Consider the following 13,127-nt stretch of genomic DNA (forward strand, 5'->3'; position numbering starts at 1 on the left):
AGCAAGTTTGGGTTTCTTAAAAGTTCATTTGCTTTCATGGATCATAAACTAAAGAGCTGGGGCCGTGCTGTTTACAACGTTACTAGAATGCCTTCTCATCTGGTTCCCTAAATGGTCTGTAGGACAGGAAGATGCACTTCACTAGCTGCCTCTCACATGATGTTGGGGGGAGGGGTCTCTTCATCTTCAGGATTCGGTTCAACCACACTCCCAAGAGCAGCCAGTGATTCTGTGACCCCCCTCCCTCTAGCCCCGCAGGGCAGCAAGAAGGTCAACAAAAAAAGGCCAGACCAGAATCCAGCCTTGACGTGGGCTCATCCTGAGTTGCATCTTCTTTGCTCACTTCCACCTCTCTACCCACTTCCCAGTCTTCCGGAAGAAAGGGGGAGGGAAGGTGGGATGAGGACTGTTAAAGAGGAAGATGAGGAAGATGAGGGATTAGTTACAAAGTTGGGGGTGGGAGTTTGCTATAGGTTCAGAAATAGGACCCAACAAGGAGTTTGAGGGGTTTTGTGTGTATGTGTGTTTTGTTTTCAGGTTGATCTAGCTCAAAAAAGAGCCTAGAGATCTAGAAATCTGAGGGGCAGAAGTGGCAAGATAGGAAAGTGGGTGGAGAAAAGTAGGGCTGGATCCCAGGTGGAGAGAGGGGGGCTGGAAGAAATTTGGGTTAGAGGAGCTAAGATATTAGCATATCCTGCAGGTACCTCAAATCTGATATAAAACTGAATTCATTATTTACCCCCTTCCTAAGCCTGCTATGCTTCCCACATTCCCTATCTCATTGATTAAGAGAACCACTCCCACCAGGAAAAGTGGGCATCCTCCTAGTCTTCCCTCCTTCTAACCCTTTTTCCTATGAGTCATTAAATAAATCCTACCTGCCTCTCAATAACCTATGGATCCTGATCACTGTTGTCATTTCCCACAACCACTGTCCTAGTCAGGACTGGCTACATTATTTGTGGTGTCCAGTGCGGTAAGTAGTAAGGAAATTTCAACAAAGAAGCCCCATATTTCACTAGTTAAAACCAAATGAGTAGGACTGGAGGCAAGGGAGGAAGTGGCTGAGGTTGGGTAACTGGGGAGTTTCTTGTTCTTTCAGGTCAGTATAATAGGAGCAGAGCACCTCCTGTCTGAAGCCTGACTGCCCACCAGAAAGGACTGTGCTTTGAGTGAGTTGAACTTCCGCTGAAGAGAGATTTGAAGGCTGGGAGACTCAGGTGAGTACTTTTGTGGTGGATATACTTTTACATTCTCTGTCTCCTCATCTCCCAGGTGGTAAAAACAAACAAACAATAAAAAACTGAGGCCTGTTATGTGTGTGTGGCAGAAGGGACTACAGACAGAAAGGACTATTCTGAATAAAAGAGGAGAGGGGATTTCCGGGTGGTCTTAAAGGACAGGGGAGAGTATCTGGATGGATATTGAAAAGGCCTGGAGATTGGAGTAGACAGAAACTTCATAGATAAAATGGATAAATATTTGGAAAAATCTTTGAGAATGGGAAAGAGGAGATTGGGGATCTTGGGATGAAAAGGCTTGGGAATGGCTCTGGAGCTCCTGTAACAGTTCAGGTGCCCAGAAGCCCAGAGTTATTCGAGAGATCTGAGTTCAAGGTCGGGTTCTGACTCCCTCTTCTCCCCACCCCTTTTAGCTTCCATCATGTGGAACACTTCTGACGTCAACTTCTCCTGCTACCATGAGTCTGTGCTGGGCTATCGTTTCGTGGCAGTTAGCTGGGGAATTGTGGTGGCCGTGACGGGCACCGTGGGCAACGTGCTCACCCTGCTGGCCTTGGCCATCCAGCCCAAGCTCCGCACCCGCTTCAACCTGCTCATCGCCAACCTCACAGTGGCTGATCTGCTCTATTGCACCCTTCTCCAGCCCTTCTCAGTGGACACCTACCTCCACCTGCACTGGCGCACCGGTGCCACCTTCTGCCGGGTCTTTGGGTTCCTTCTTTTCGTATCCAACTCTGTCTCCATCCTCACCCTCTGCCTCATCGCCCTAGGACGCTATCTCCTCATTGCCCACCCTAAGCTCTTTCCCCAAGTTTTCGGTGCCAAGGGCATAGTGCTGGCACTGGTGAGCACCTGGGTGGTGGCTGTAGCCAGCTTTGCTCCCCTCTGGCCGATCTATATCTTGGTGCCCGTAGTCTGCACCTGCAGCTTTGACCGCATCCGAGGCCAGCCCTACACCACTGTCCTCCTAGGCATCTATTTTGTGGTTGGGCTCAGCAGTGTCGGCGTCTTCTATTGCCTCATCCACCGGCAGGTGAAGCAAGCAGCACAGGCACTGGATCAGTACAAGCTGCGCCAGGCAAGCATCCGCTCCAACCATGTGGCAGGGGCAGATAAGGCCGTGCCTGGTCGTTTCCAGGAGCTAGATAGTGGGCTGGCATCCGGAGGACCCAGCGAGGGGATTTCATCTGAGCCAGTGAGTGCTGCCACCACCCAGACCCTGGAAGGAGACTCATCAGAAGTCAGGGACCAGAGCAACAGTAAGGCAGCTAAGCAGATGGCAGAGAAAAACCCTCCAGAAGTGGCTGCCAAGGCCAGGACGACTAAAGGAGCCCAGAGAGCTCAGGACTCTCCATCAGACTTTGGGAAGGTGACCCGGATGTGTTTTGCTGTGTTCCTCTGCTTCACCCTGAGCTACATCCCTTTCTTGCTACTCAACATCCTGGATGCCAAGGTCCAGGCTCCCCGAGTTGTCCACATGCTGGCTGCCAACCTCACCTGGCTTAATGGCTGCATCAACCCTGTGCTGTACGCAGCCATGAACCGCCAGTTCCGCCAAGCCTATGGCTCCCTCCTGAAACGAGGGCCCCGGAGTTTCCGTAGGTTCGATTAGAACTGTGTCCCCAGTCACCAGAATATGGGATTGTCTCTTCCAGAACTAAGGTGACCAGCTGTTATAGGAAGAGATGAAAGTGAGACCTGTGGGAACTTTCATGGACAAGCACCCCCCAAACTCCCCAAACCAGGCCTCTCCACCCTTCACTCAACATTTCAGCCCTAGGCTGCTCAAGATGCATTATTAATTATTAATAAATGAATTCTATCCTCTTCATATTCAGGTGTGATCTGTGGGGAAGAAGAAAATAGGCCAAGGTTGGTTTGCAGCTGGAACCTAATAGTTGAGGGTTTGGGGGGGACATAAGTCAGAGCAGGGGCAGGAAGCAGAAGACCTGGGACAGCCTTCAGCTGAGGAGTTTCCAGGTATAAATCATGTGAATTGGTTTAAGAGGATTAGCCTGCCTCTTTTTTAAAAAAAATCAATTACCATTAGCTTCCAGGTAGCACTAGCAGTAAAGAAAGTGAAGTCGCTCAGTCATGTCCAACTCTTTGCGACCCCATGGACTATAGCCCACCAGGCTCCTCTGACCATGGAATTTTCTAGGCAAGAGTACTGGAGTGGGTTGCCATTTCCTTCCCAGGGGATCTTCCCAACCCAGGGATCAAACCCAGGTCTCCCGCCTTGTGGGCAGATGCTTTACTGCCTGAGCCACCAGGGAATCCCAGTAAAGAACCCACTTGCAAATGCAGGAGACATAAGACACACCAGTTCGATCCCTAGGTCAGGAAGATCCCCTGGAGGAGGGCATGGCAACCCACTGCAGTATTCTTGCCTGGAGAATCCCACGGACAGAGGAGCCTGGTGGGCTACAGTCCATAGGGTTGCAAAGAGTCAAACACGACTGAAGAGATTGAACATGCACACGCACCCTTAGCGGATGCCAGAAAACCAATTCTTTTTTTTTTTTTTTTTAATATTTATTTATTTGGTTGTCACCAATCTTAGTTGCAGCATGAAGGATCTCTCCTTGTGGTGCACCGACTCCCTAGCTGTGGCGAGCTGGCTTAGTTGCTCTGCAGCATATGGGATCTTAACTCCATGAACAGGGATCGACCTTGTGTCCCCTGCATTACAAGGTGGATTCTTAACCACCGGGCCACCAGGGAAGTCCCTATTAGCCTGCCTTTTTGTTTAATTCAGACTCCAATATTTTGTTCACCTGATGCGAAGAGCTGACTCATTTGAAAAGACCCTGACGAAAAAAAAAAAAGAAAAGAAAAGACCCTGACGTTGGGAAAGATTGAAGGCAGGAGGAGAAGGGGACGACAGGATGAGATGGTTGGATGGCATCACCGACTCAATGGACATGGGTTTGGGTGGACTCCGGGAGTTGGTGATGGACAGGGAGGCCTGGTGTGCTGCGGTTCATGAAGTCGCAAAGAGTCAGACACGACTGAGTGACTGAACTGATTTAACTTCCCAGAAATGGCTCCCACCTCTAGCTACTGCTTCCAGGATGCCCCATCACAACAAACAGGTTTTTTTTTTCAACACAAAAAAGTTTTGAAATCCAGCTTTGATAGCCACTTCAGTGAGTCCAGCCCCCTGACCCTTACCCTGTCCAAAAAGAATGGACATGGGGGAGAACTGCTCGCTCTGTGGAAATGGAACTGAGCTTAACCAAGGCAGTGGCAGGCAGGCATTCTAGCTGCCCTAGCAGGGTCACACTGCTTGGAGTTAATTCACTCGGGTCCTGGCCCCTCCTCTTCCCTCAGACCTGCTCTTGTCATCCTGGGTTACAAAAGTTACAAAAAGACTAGTTAAGAAGGCCCAGGGGCCAGGCTAAGCGGATGTCACACCACTCCCTTCCTCCAGTGTGACCGATATCCTGTCATCTGTGTGCACGTGCATGCACATGCATGAATTCAAAGCACCTGTGGCCACCAGGTGACGCTGGTTCTCTGTGTTTCCTTTCTGGCTTCCCTGTGAGGACAGAACATATCAACAAGACAGGGAGCCCAGAGATCCTGGCCAGCAAGGGCGGAGAGCCAGGAATCCCCACCCCTCCTTTTTGCCCAAAGCTTAGGAAGAAAAGTGAGGAATTAGACACTTATTATTATGAGATATTTACTGTCTACCTAGCTGGGGTGAGGGGAGAAGAGTGGGCACTGTGAATAGAATGTGAGAGTCATGTTGATGGTGACACTGCTCTGGCTGCAGGTATCCCTTCCCTGCCCCTAAGTCCATGGTTTGAGAGAACAAAGTCCAGAGAGAAGAAGATGAGAGCAGAAAGAACCATAGTCAGGGTGGACAAATTGACATCCTCACGTTCAACACACCTCCAGGGCCCAAGAGTTGTGCTTCCTAATAAGGAACATGTATTTTTGAGCATCTTCCTTCCACAAAAATTACAGCAGCCTGTACTGAATCAAGTTCAGGTGACTGAGCTGGGGGTCCAGACAGGTGGGGTGAACAGCCAGACCAATAAAGATCATTGGCCTGGGAGTATAGATATCAGGGCTCCAGTCAAGGCTCTCTGATAATTTGTCCTGTGACTAGGAGCAGGAATCTGAATCATTTTGGACCTCAGGTTTTATCATTTGTACAAAGATGCAGGTGGGGGTGCACTCTTATCATATGCCTTTTACTGTCCTAAATCCTGTAAATATATTATTTTGCATAATCTTTACAAAATTTACCATAAGGTATCTATTATAATGAGCTTCCCAAGTGGTGCCAGTGGTAAAGAATCCACCTGCCAATGCAGGAGATGTGAGAGACTCGAGTTTGATCCCTGGGTCAGGAAGATCACCTGGAGGAGGAAATGGCACCCCACTCCAGTATTCTTGCCTGTAAGAATCCCATGGACAGAGGAGCCTGGTGGGCTAGAGTCCATGGGAGTCGCAAAGAATTGGACATGACTGAGCATCTGAGCATATCTATTATAATCTTTTGCTTAAAAAATAAATAAATAATGCACAAATAGGGCAAGCCATTTGTCTAAAGTCCAAGGGTTAGTAAGTGATATGATCATGATCTGAGACCTGAAAGTCTGACTTAAGTACCAGCCTACATGTCTAACCACAGTAAGACCAAAACTTTTCTATAACTAGAATCAAGTGATCAGATGACCCCTAAAAATCCTTCCTGCTCAGACCTTCTAAGATTCTCAAAGTTGAGAGTTCTCTGAAGGGTTGTAAAAGGCTTCACTTTTCATATTCTTTGAAGGCGATTCAAAAGCTTCGGCAAGTAGAAATGAGCAGCAATAGGGATTGAAGTTAGACCTCAGGAGGGACTTCCCAATCCTCAGTCACTGGAAAAAAATGACTCAAGAGGACACGGGAAATCCGAGAGTCTGAGACCAAAAGGGACACGTCATAGCGAGAACGCAACCCCCTCCTCTCTCACCCTCAGCGCCCACACATATACCCCACGCCTAGTCGCCATAGGCGCTGAGTGAGGGGAAAAGAGAAGGAAGATTATGCCTCAGGCTCGTTCTCTTTCTTGCGTGTGTGCACGGCGCGCGTGTGTCCACGCACGAGGTCCCTCGTGGTGCGGAGCTCACGCGTATCTCGGGCAAGTGTATGCATTTGTCTTGGGGAACGGTTTCACGGGGGCCCTCCTGAGGGTGTCAGTGTCGGTCTCTCCTTTTTCTTTATCTCTGTCAGTCTCCCGCCGGAGCCCCAGCTCTATCGCTGACTTTCTGACGCTATCTCTCAAGGCTTCTCTTTGTCTCTCTCCATCTGTCCGTCTCTCCTCTAGGCTGTCTTCATCGCCTGTACCTCCGTTATCGCCTTTTTTTCTCCGCAGCTCTTTCTCGCGCGCCTGCCCCCGCCCGCTCTCCCCACGCCCCCTCCCCTGCCCCCCGCCCCTGCAGCTCTCGCTCGTCCGCACACTCTCTTTCTTTCTCTGTCTCTTACAGGCAGATTTATGGTCAGCCCAGGGCCTTTCATTGGCCAAGCGCTGACAGGACTTGATTTAACGCCGCCTCTCATTGGCTGATCTTGACAGGCCGATTTACGAGTCACTCTACCATTGGCCAAACCGCCTTAGCTCTGATTTATGGCTCAGTGGCTGCGGGGAGAGGGGGGCGCCGCTTGGGGAGTGAGGACGCCCCTCCCCTCTGCACCGCTTCCGTCTCCCTCTCCCCTGCTTTTTCTCTCCTTGCTCTCCCTCCCCTCCTGGAACCGCATTCCCTATACCTATTCCTCAAGCTTTCTCCTCCTCTTTCATCCATTGGGAGAGGAAAATGGGGTGTGATGGTGGTAGGAACTGAAGCAGATGAGGGGGTCTGAAGGGGTAAATAGGACCTGAGGAATCCGCGGGGTAGGATGGGGTGCAGTAGGGAGAGAAAAGGAGATTGGAGAGGGAGAGAGAATCCTGAGCTGAAGGGGAAACTGAGGAGGCGAAGTGAGTGACAGAGGAAAAGGAAGACTGAGGAGAAAGGAAGGCCCAGGGAGAGAAAGGGAGAGTCCGAGGGGAAGACTGAAAAGGGCGCGTTTGAGGGGGCTAATGGGCAGAAGCGGGGAGATGGGGGCACTGAGGGGGACTTTTCTTTTCAAACCTCACTATCCAGACAGAACGAGAGATGAAAATTTCCTCTTCAGACAATGGTTCTGAAAAGGGAGAGACTTGGAGAAGCAAAGGCGTAGAGAGGGGCGCAGGAAAAAGCTAAAAGGTAATAGCAAGGAAAGAGGGATGGAGAAGAATGGAGAACTAATCGAGAAGACAGAACTAAGTTTGTTTTTTATTTCGGGGCGGGGAGTGAGAAAAGGCTAATTCCTAGAGGAAATATTGAAAGCCGCAACTCCTCCTCCTCTCAACGAAGACCCACGGGCGTCAGCCTGGGGATAAGTCAGACACCGCCCCCAGGAGATGTTCGGCTTCCTCAAGGCTGCAGTAGGCTCCCCTTCCCCACACCTCACTCCTCCCCTTGCCCACCTCCCCAGTTAAATTTATGAGTTCAGGGCTGGCCTTCAGGAATTAGGAATATTTATGCTTCTTTGAGAGTGAGGTTTGGAAGGTGATAAATAAGGGGCCGTGGGTGGGGGGTGCAGCTGGGGGCTCCTATTTTTAGCGTGGCCACTTTCCCAAGCCCCCCACCTACCAGTTCTCTCATCTTGAGCCAGAGAAGGGAACACTGAGTGAGGTGAGGAGTGGGTTTCAGATATCAGGAGGGGCCTTTGACTATCCTGGAAAGCCTCTCAGAGGACTGCAGAGCTTTGCAGCAGAAAGGATTGAAGGCTGATGGGGGAGGAACTTTCCAATCATCCTGGCATTCTTATAGCCCCTGGAGTGCAGTTACAGCATTTTCTGCAGAAGATGGAGAGAAATGGGGAGAAGCCAGTTTCCCCTGTTACCCCCTAAACTCAGTTGCTGAGGAATAAGAAAGAGGAGCCAGTAAATGTAGAGGCAGGTTTCTCTGGCTTGTCATTTCCCTCACAGAGAGAGGAAGATTTGAAATGCCACCCCACCACCACCACCACAGCCTGGGGCCCTGGGTAAGGAGGCTAGGAATGTAGGGCTCAGGGCATCTCCTAGGAGTCTCAGCCTATCCACCCCCACTGCTGGCTGAGAATTAAAAACAGCCAGTAATTCAGGATACCCCTTGCCCTGGGCCTCCAGGAAATGAGAGAGGGAGAGAGGATCTTCCCTGTGGATCCACATGACTTCTCCAGCCCTCAGCTCTAGGAGCCATGTCTGTGACCCTCAGCTCAACTGGAGGGCTTGCTCTGGGCTTGGGGAGGTAGTGAACAAAGACAGGGGTCCCTGATATAGAGGGGCCTAAAGAGAACAGAGGGAGCTAGGGAAGAGCTGCCCCCTCCCTCCACATGTACACAGTGGGCCTCCCATCCACTCTGGCCTCAGCAAGGATGGCTGCACATAAACACACACACACCCCCCAGACTGTGCTGCCTGGAGTGGGAGAAGGGAGGGAGAGAAAGGTCTAGACTGGCCCTTTAAGAGCCACTTAGGGTCAGAAAGCCTGGGCTACAGAGAGGGGAAGGAGCTGATGTCAGAAGACGGATGGGCAGCAAGATGGGGATTGATGCTAATGGGGGAGTTAAAGCTAAGTACCCAGACACTCAGAGGGCAGAACTGCAGATCTGTCTTCCTTATGCTCACCCCCCCCCCCTCTCCCCAAACCAGGGCTGTAAATCTGCCTTCTCAATTGGGGGAAGGGGGAGCCAGGAAAAACGAGATGCTGGAGATGCTCACTTCTCCCTTTTCCTGTTTTTTTCCTTACCCTGTGCAAATCCCCCCACCCACCCAACCCCAACCCCTGCCCCACCATTCTTTTGTCCTTTCTCAGTCTCTCCTCCCAACCCATGAGCCTTTCCCACTGAAATTTCCAAAATTGGGCTTTCCTTTGAGAATTGAGAGGATGGTTTCAGCTTGCAGAAGAATTTAAAAAGAAACCACAAGATGGTCTCCTTCATCAGCCCCTGGGTAGGAATGGTTTGGTCGGGCTGTGTTAAGAGACTGGTAGACAGACTAGAAGCTCCTAGTTGCCTTGGTTTCTCTTCCCTCCATTCTTTTTTCACTTGGAGGTAATTCATTCGAGCATCCTTCTCTTGGAACAGTGGGGTGAAGGCAGAAAGCAGGATGTGGTGGGGGGGAGGGACAGGAGTTGGAAGTGGTACAGCTTCAGAGTTGGGTTTTTGGAGGCCTCTGACATGCTGAGATTCTGGAGGGCTAGTGGGCCTCCAAGGGCGGCTAGGGAAGCTGCAGGAGCTGTCCACTGAAAGATATATGGTCTAGTTTCTCGGAAACTCCTGGATCACACCATTCCCTCTCCTTGAGCACACACCCTGCCTGCTGAGTAGAGACAATTTCGGGCCAATAGTCTATTTACTGTAAAGGCAGGGTCCAGCTGCTCCCCATCCTCTCAGTAGGCAGTGGGGGATCTCAGGGAGGCAGGTCTTCTCAAAGGGACTGGAACTAGCAAGTGTTAATTGCTCAGTCGTGTCCGACTCTGACTCTTTAGACTGCAGCCCGCCAGGCTTGTCCATAGAATTCTCCTGGCAAGAATACTGGAGTGGGTTGCCATTCCCTTCTCCAGGGGATCTTCCAGACCCAGGGATTGAACCCCGGTCTCCTGCATTACAGGCAGATTCTTTACCATCTGAGCCACCAGGAGCTAGTTACCCTTGGGGAATTTCATTTCTTCCTTTGATTTCAGGTGAGATGGTATCTTCCATCTTTCAAGACCCACAGTCACCTTTTTCTCCCTCTTTGTTGGCAATCAGGGCCTGTTCTGGAGAAGTCCCTCTAGATTGGGGGATACCTCTCCATCTCATTTCATCTGTTGCATTGCTAAACCTGAACTCCTTTCTAGTCCAGGAAATAATAGGAACCTGATTGCTGCCTGGTTTCCAGATCCTCCCCAATATCCATAAGACATTCATCTCCCTTCTTCCCTTCTCCCAGGTTGTTCTTCAGAGGCCTAAAATCACCTGAGGCCATCCTCTCTTTCCTCAATCTTCAGGGAAAAGGAGAAACCAAGGTTTGAGTGGGGGAAAGGGCGAGGGGGCGAGAGTTGTGAGCAGGAGCCACTAGAACCCAGGCTTTCCACCTCCCAGCATCTGGCCAAGCACTCCCTCCCATCCAGGGAGGTCAGCCATTGCCCTCAGCCCTGGTCTCTGGCTGCTTCTCTATCCTGGTGATAAATCCTGTCTTTGTCTCCCCTCCAACGCAGGCCCCAGGCGGCTGGGGGTCAGGGGCTGGGGGAGGGGTCAGTGCCGAGGAGGGAGAGATACAAGGAGAGTGGGAGGAGAAGATGGACGGGAGCAGCTGGTGAGCAGGCATGGGGGTGGGCAGTGAGGTGATGGGGCCTCTTGATGCTACAGATCCTAACTGCACATTCCAGCAGGCCTGCATTCCAAGTGAAAAAGCCTGGATTCCTTGGAATCCTGGAAATACCATGGGGATGGCTCCTGGAGCATCAGGAGTACTGGTTGAGGGGTGTATAGGTGTGGGGTGCCTCAAGGAAGGAGGTGGCTGAAAGAAATGGGAGAATAATATTGTGGGGATCATCTCTACCCTCACCAGACACCCCTCTACGCCTGTGCCCTGTATTCAGGCATACAGACGGACAGACAGACACTTATGCACGCATACACAAGATTTATGGCCCAGCAGTGTGAGGGGGCCCAGGAGGGTCAGTCTGCCCCTTGCCTGGCCCCTCCTTAGCTGCCTTCTCTTGCTATGACTTCCCTGTCTCCATCTTTCCATTCTCCCTGCTCCTAGCTTTGCTCTCTTTGTGTGGGTTTCTCTCACGCAGTTTGCTCTGCTGGCTTTCTGCTAACCCTCAACCCTCTTTGTGTCACAGTTATCTTTTTCTCTCTTTCCATCTTTCTGTCCCACTCCTTCCACCTCTTCTACTTCTTTGGACACTTCATCTACCTGTCTTGCCTCTGCTGTTCTTCAACTCAGCCATCCTTTACCCCACCCCCACCTCAGAGCTCTCTGTCTGGCCCAGGGGGACTGTCAGATTGCAAAGAGGGATGGAAAGGAGAAATGAGTGACTTTGTATGAGTCTCTGCTTTGGTAGGAGGTCTGGGATTATATTGTGTTGTGATATGGGACGGATGGAGTCGGGGGAGGCCAGGTGACTGTGAGGGAAATTCAACAAATGGAGGAGGGTGAAATGGGAGGGAAGAAAGATTAATAGAGAAAAGATACCGAAGGGCAAACACTGAAGAGAGAAGGGTAAGGACTAAGGGTTCCCTTTAAGTGTGTGTTTTGGATAAGTCTGAAGGGGAGGAGCTGAAGGGCATTTACTGAGTCATATTGAGACACAGATCCAGACAAGATCTGGAGACCCAGCCGGAGACGTGGTATCTACCAGGCAGCCACAATTCTGAGCTCTCTTGCCTACCTGGGGAGGTCTCACAGGCCTCTGCAGTCAGAGTGCTAGTTCTCTCCCCACTCACCCCCTCCTCCCCACCTCACCAGTGAGAATGACATCAGCTCTGGCTGCCACTGTCCTCAGCCCAGCTGATGTACTCTCCCATGGGTGAAAAAGAGGCCAGTCACCTCTGCCCCACCCATTCATTCTCCAGTCCAGAAGCTGAAGCTTACGCAAGCCAGCACCCTGGGGTGGGAGCAGGAGGCTGTACCAGGTGGAAAAAAGTGGGAGCATGGGCACCAGGGGGAGAGCGAGGAACTGGAGGGGGCGCTGAGGAAGAGGGGCTGTGGCACTAAATCACCCTGTAGGGGGGCTCCCTCTGCCTGAGCTCAGTGGGGTGGGGAAAGGATAGACATTTGGGGAGGGGGGAGAGAAGAATAGGGAATCGCCACATCTGGCAGGCAGGTGTCTGGCACTATTCAGGCTCTAGTCACTTTCCCAGCCAAAGGGGAGGAGGGGGAGACAGGAGGGAGGAGGGGTTCCCAGGGTCCCCTGGGGAAGAGGGAAGGGCTCACAAACAGAGACAGAGGCCCAGAATCAGACAGAAAAAGACCAAGGGAAGGAGAGAATCAGACCCTACTCCTCAGTCTCTGCTTCAGTCTGTGCTGGGCGAGGGCTTGCTCATTGTCCTGAAAGAACATTGTTGGCCAGAGGACTGTGTAGGCCAGGGCACCAGAGTTCCATTCCTAGTGCGAAACAGAAGGCAGGAAAAGTTCACAGCAGGCCAGGCTGGGAAAACAAGCTCAGAGAATTCCAAGTTTGAGAACTGGACAGAACACTACTCTCCACACCACTGCTGATCTTGTGCATACTCAGTCGTGTCTGGCAGCCCCCAACTCTCAAATCAACATGCCCCCAACTCCAGCAGGGTCCATGTTGGGTGATGAGTAGGAGGATTAGGGTGTAAGTGCAAGTCCCTCAGTCGTGTCTAACTCTTTGGGACCCCACGGACAATTTTCCAGGCCAGAATACTGGAGTGGGTAGCCTTTCCCTTCTCCAGGGGACCTTACCAACCCAGGGATTGAACCCAGGTCTCCTGCATTGCGGGTGGATTCTTTACCAGCTGAGCCACAAGGGAAGCCTGGAGGATTAGGGTGGTAACCTTAATGCCTGAACACTGCTTTTCCCCCAGCTCAGACGGGCAAGACAAAAATCCCTAGCCCTTATCCAGCACCCTGTACCCCAACTCTCAGTGCAGGATTGCAGAGTGCTATACCCAAGCATTTTTTTTTCCTCTCTGCTGAGGGGGACCCCAGGCCCAGGAGTCCTACAGTGGCTGAGCTGAATTGCTAGGTTCTCAAAGAGCATGCAAGACGACACGTCTATGTTTCAGGTATCACTGATGCTGGAAAGGCTTCTCCCTCTGGTTACCTTCCTTCCCTCAACCTTTCCTGTCTCTGTTGCCTAATCCTGAAGT

The 13,127-nt window shown here is 51.3% G+C and overlaps 1 protein-coding gene across 1 annotated transcript; it reads left to right on the plus strand.

The window, feature by feature from the left end:
- The first annotated feature begins 1,102 nt into the window (after positions 1-1,102).
- GPR84 (G protein-coupled receptor 84) lies at positions 1,103-3,072 on the plus strand. Its single transcript, XM_043878372.1, has 2 exons — positions 1,103-1,220; positions 1,655-3,072. The coding sequence occupies exon 2, from the start codon at positions 1,663-1,665 to the stop codon at positions 2,851-2,853; it is 1,191 nt and encodes a 396-aa protein (XP_043734307.1). The 5' UTR covers positions 1,103-1,220; positions 1,655-1,662; the 3' UTR covers positions 2,854-3,072.
- Positions 3,073-13,127: the final 10,055 nt, after the last annotated feature.

The sequence above is a fragment of the Cervus elaphus genome, chromosome 3, assembly GCF_910594005.1.
Source record: "Cervus elaphus chromosome 3, mCerEla1.1, whole genome shotgun sequence".
In the NCBI taxonomy this organism is placed as follows: Eukaryota; Metazoa; Chordata; class Mammalia; order Artiodactyla; family Cervidae; genus Cervus; species Cervus elaphus.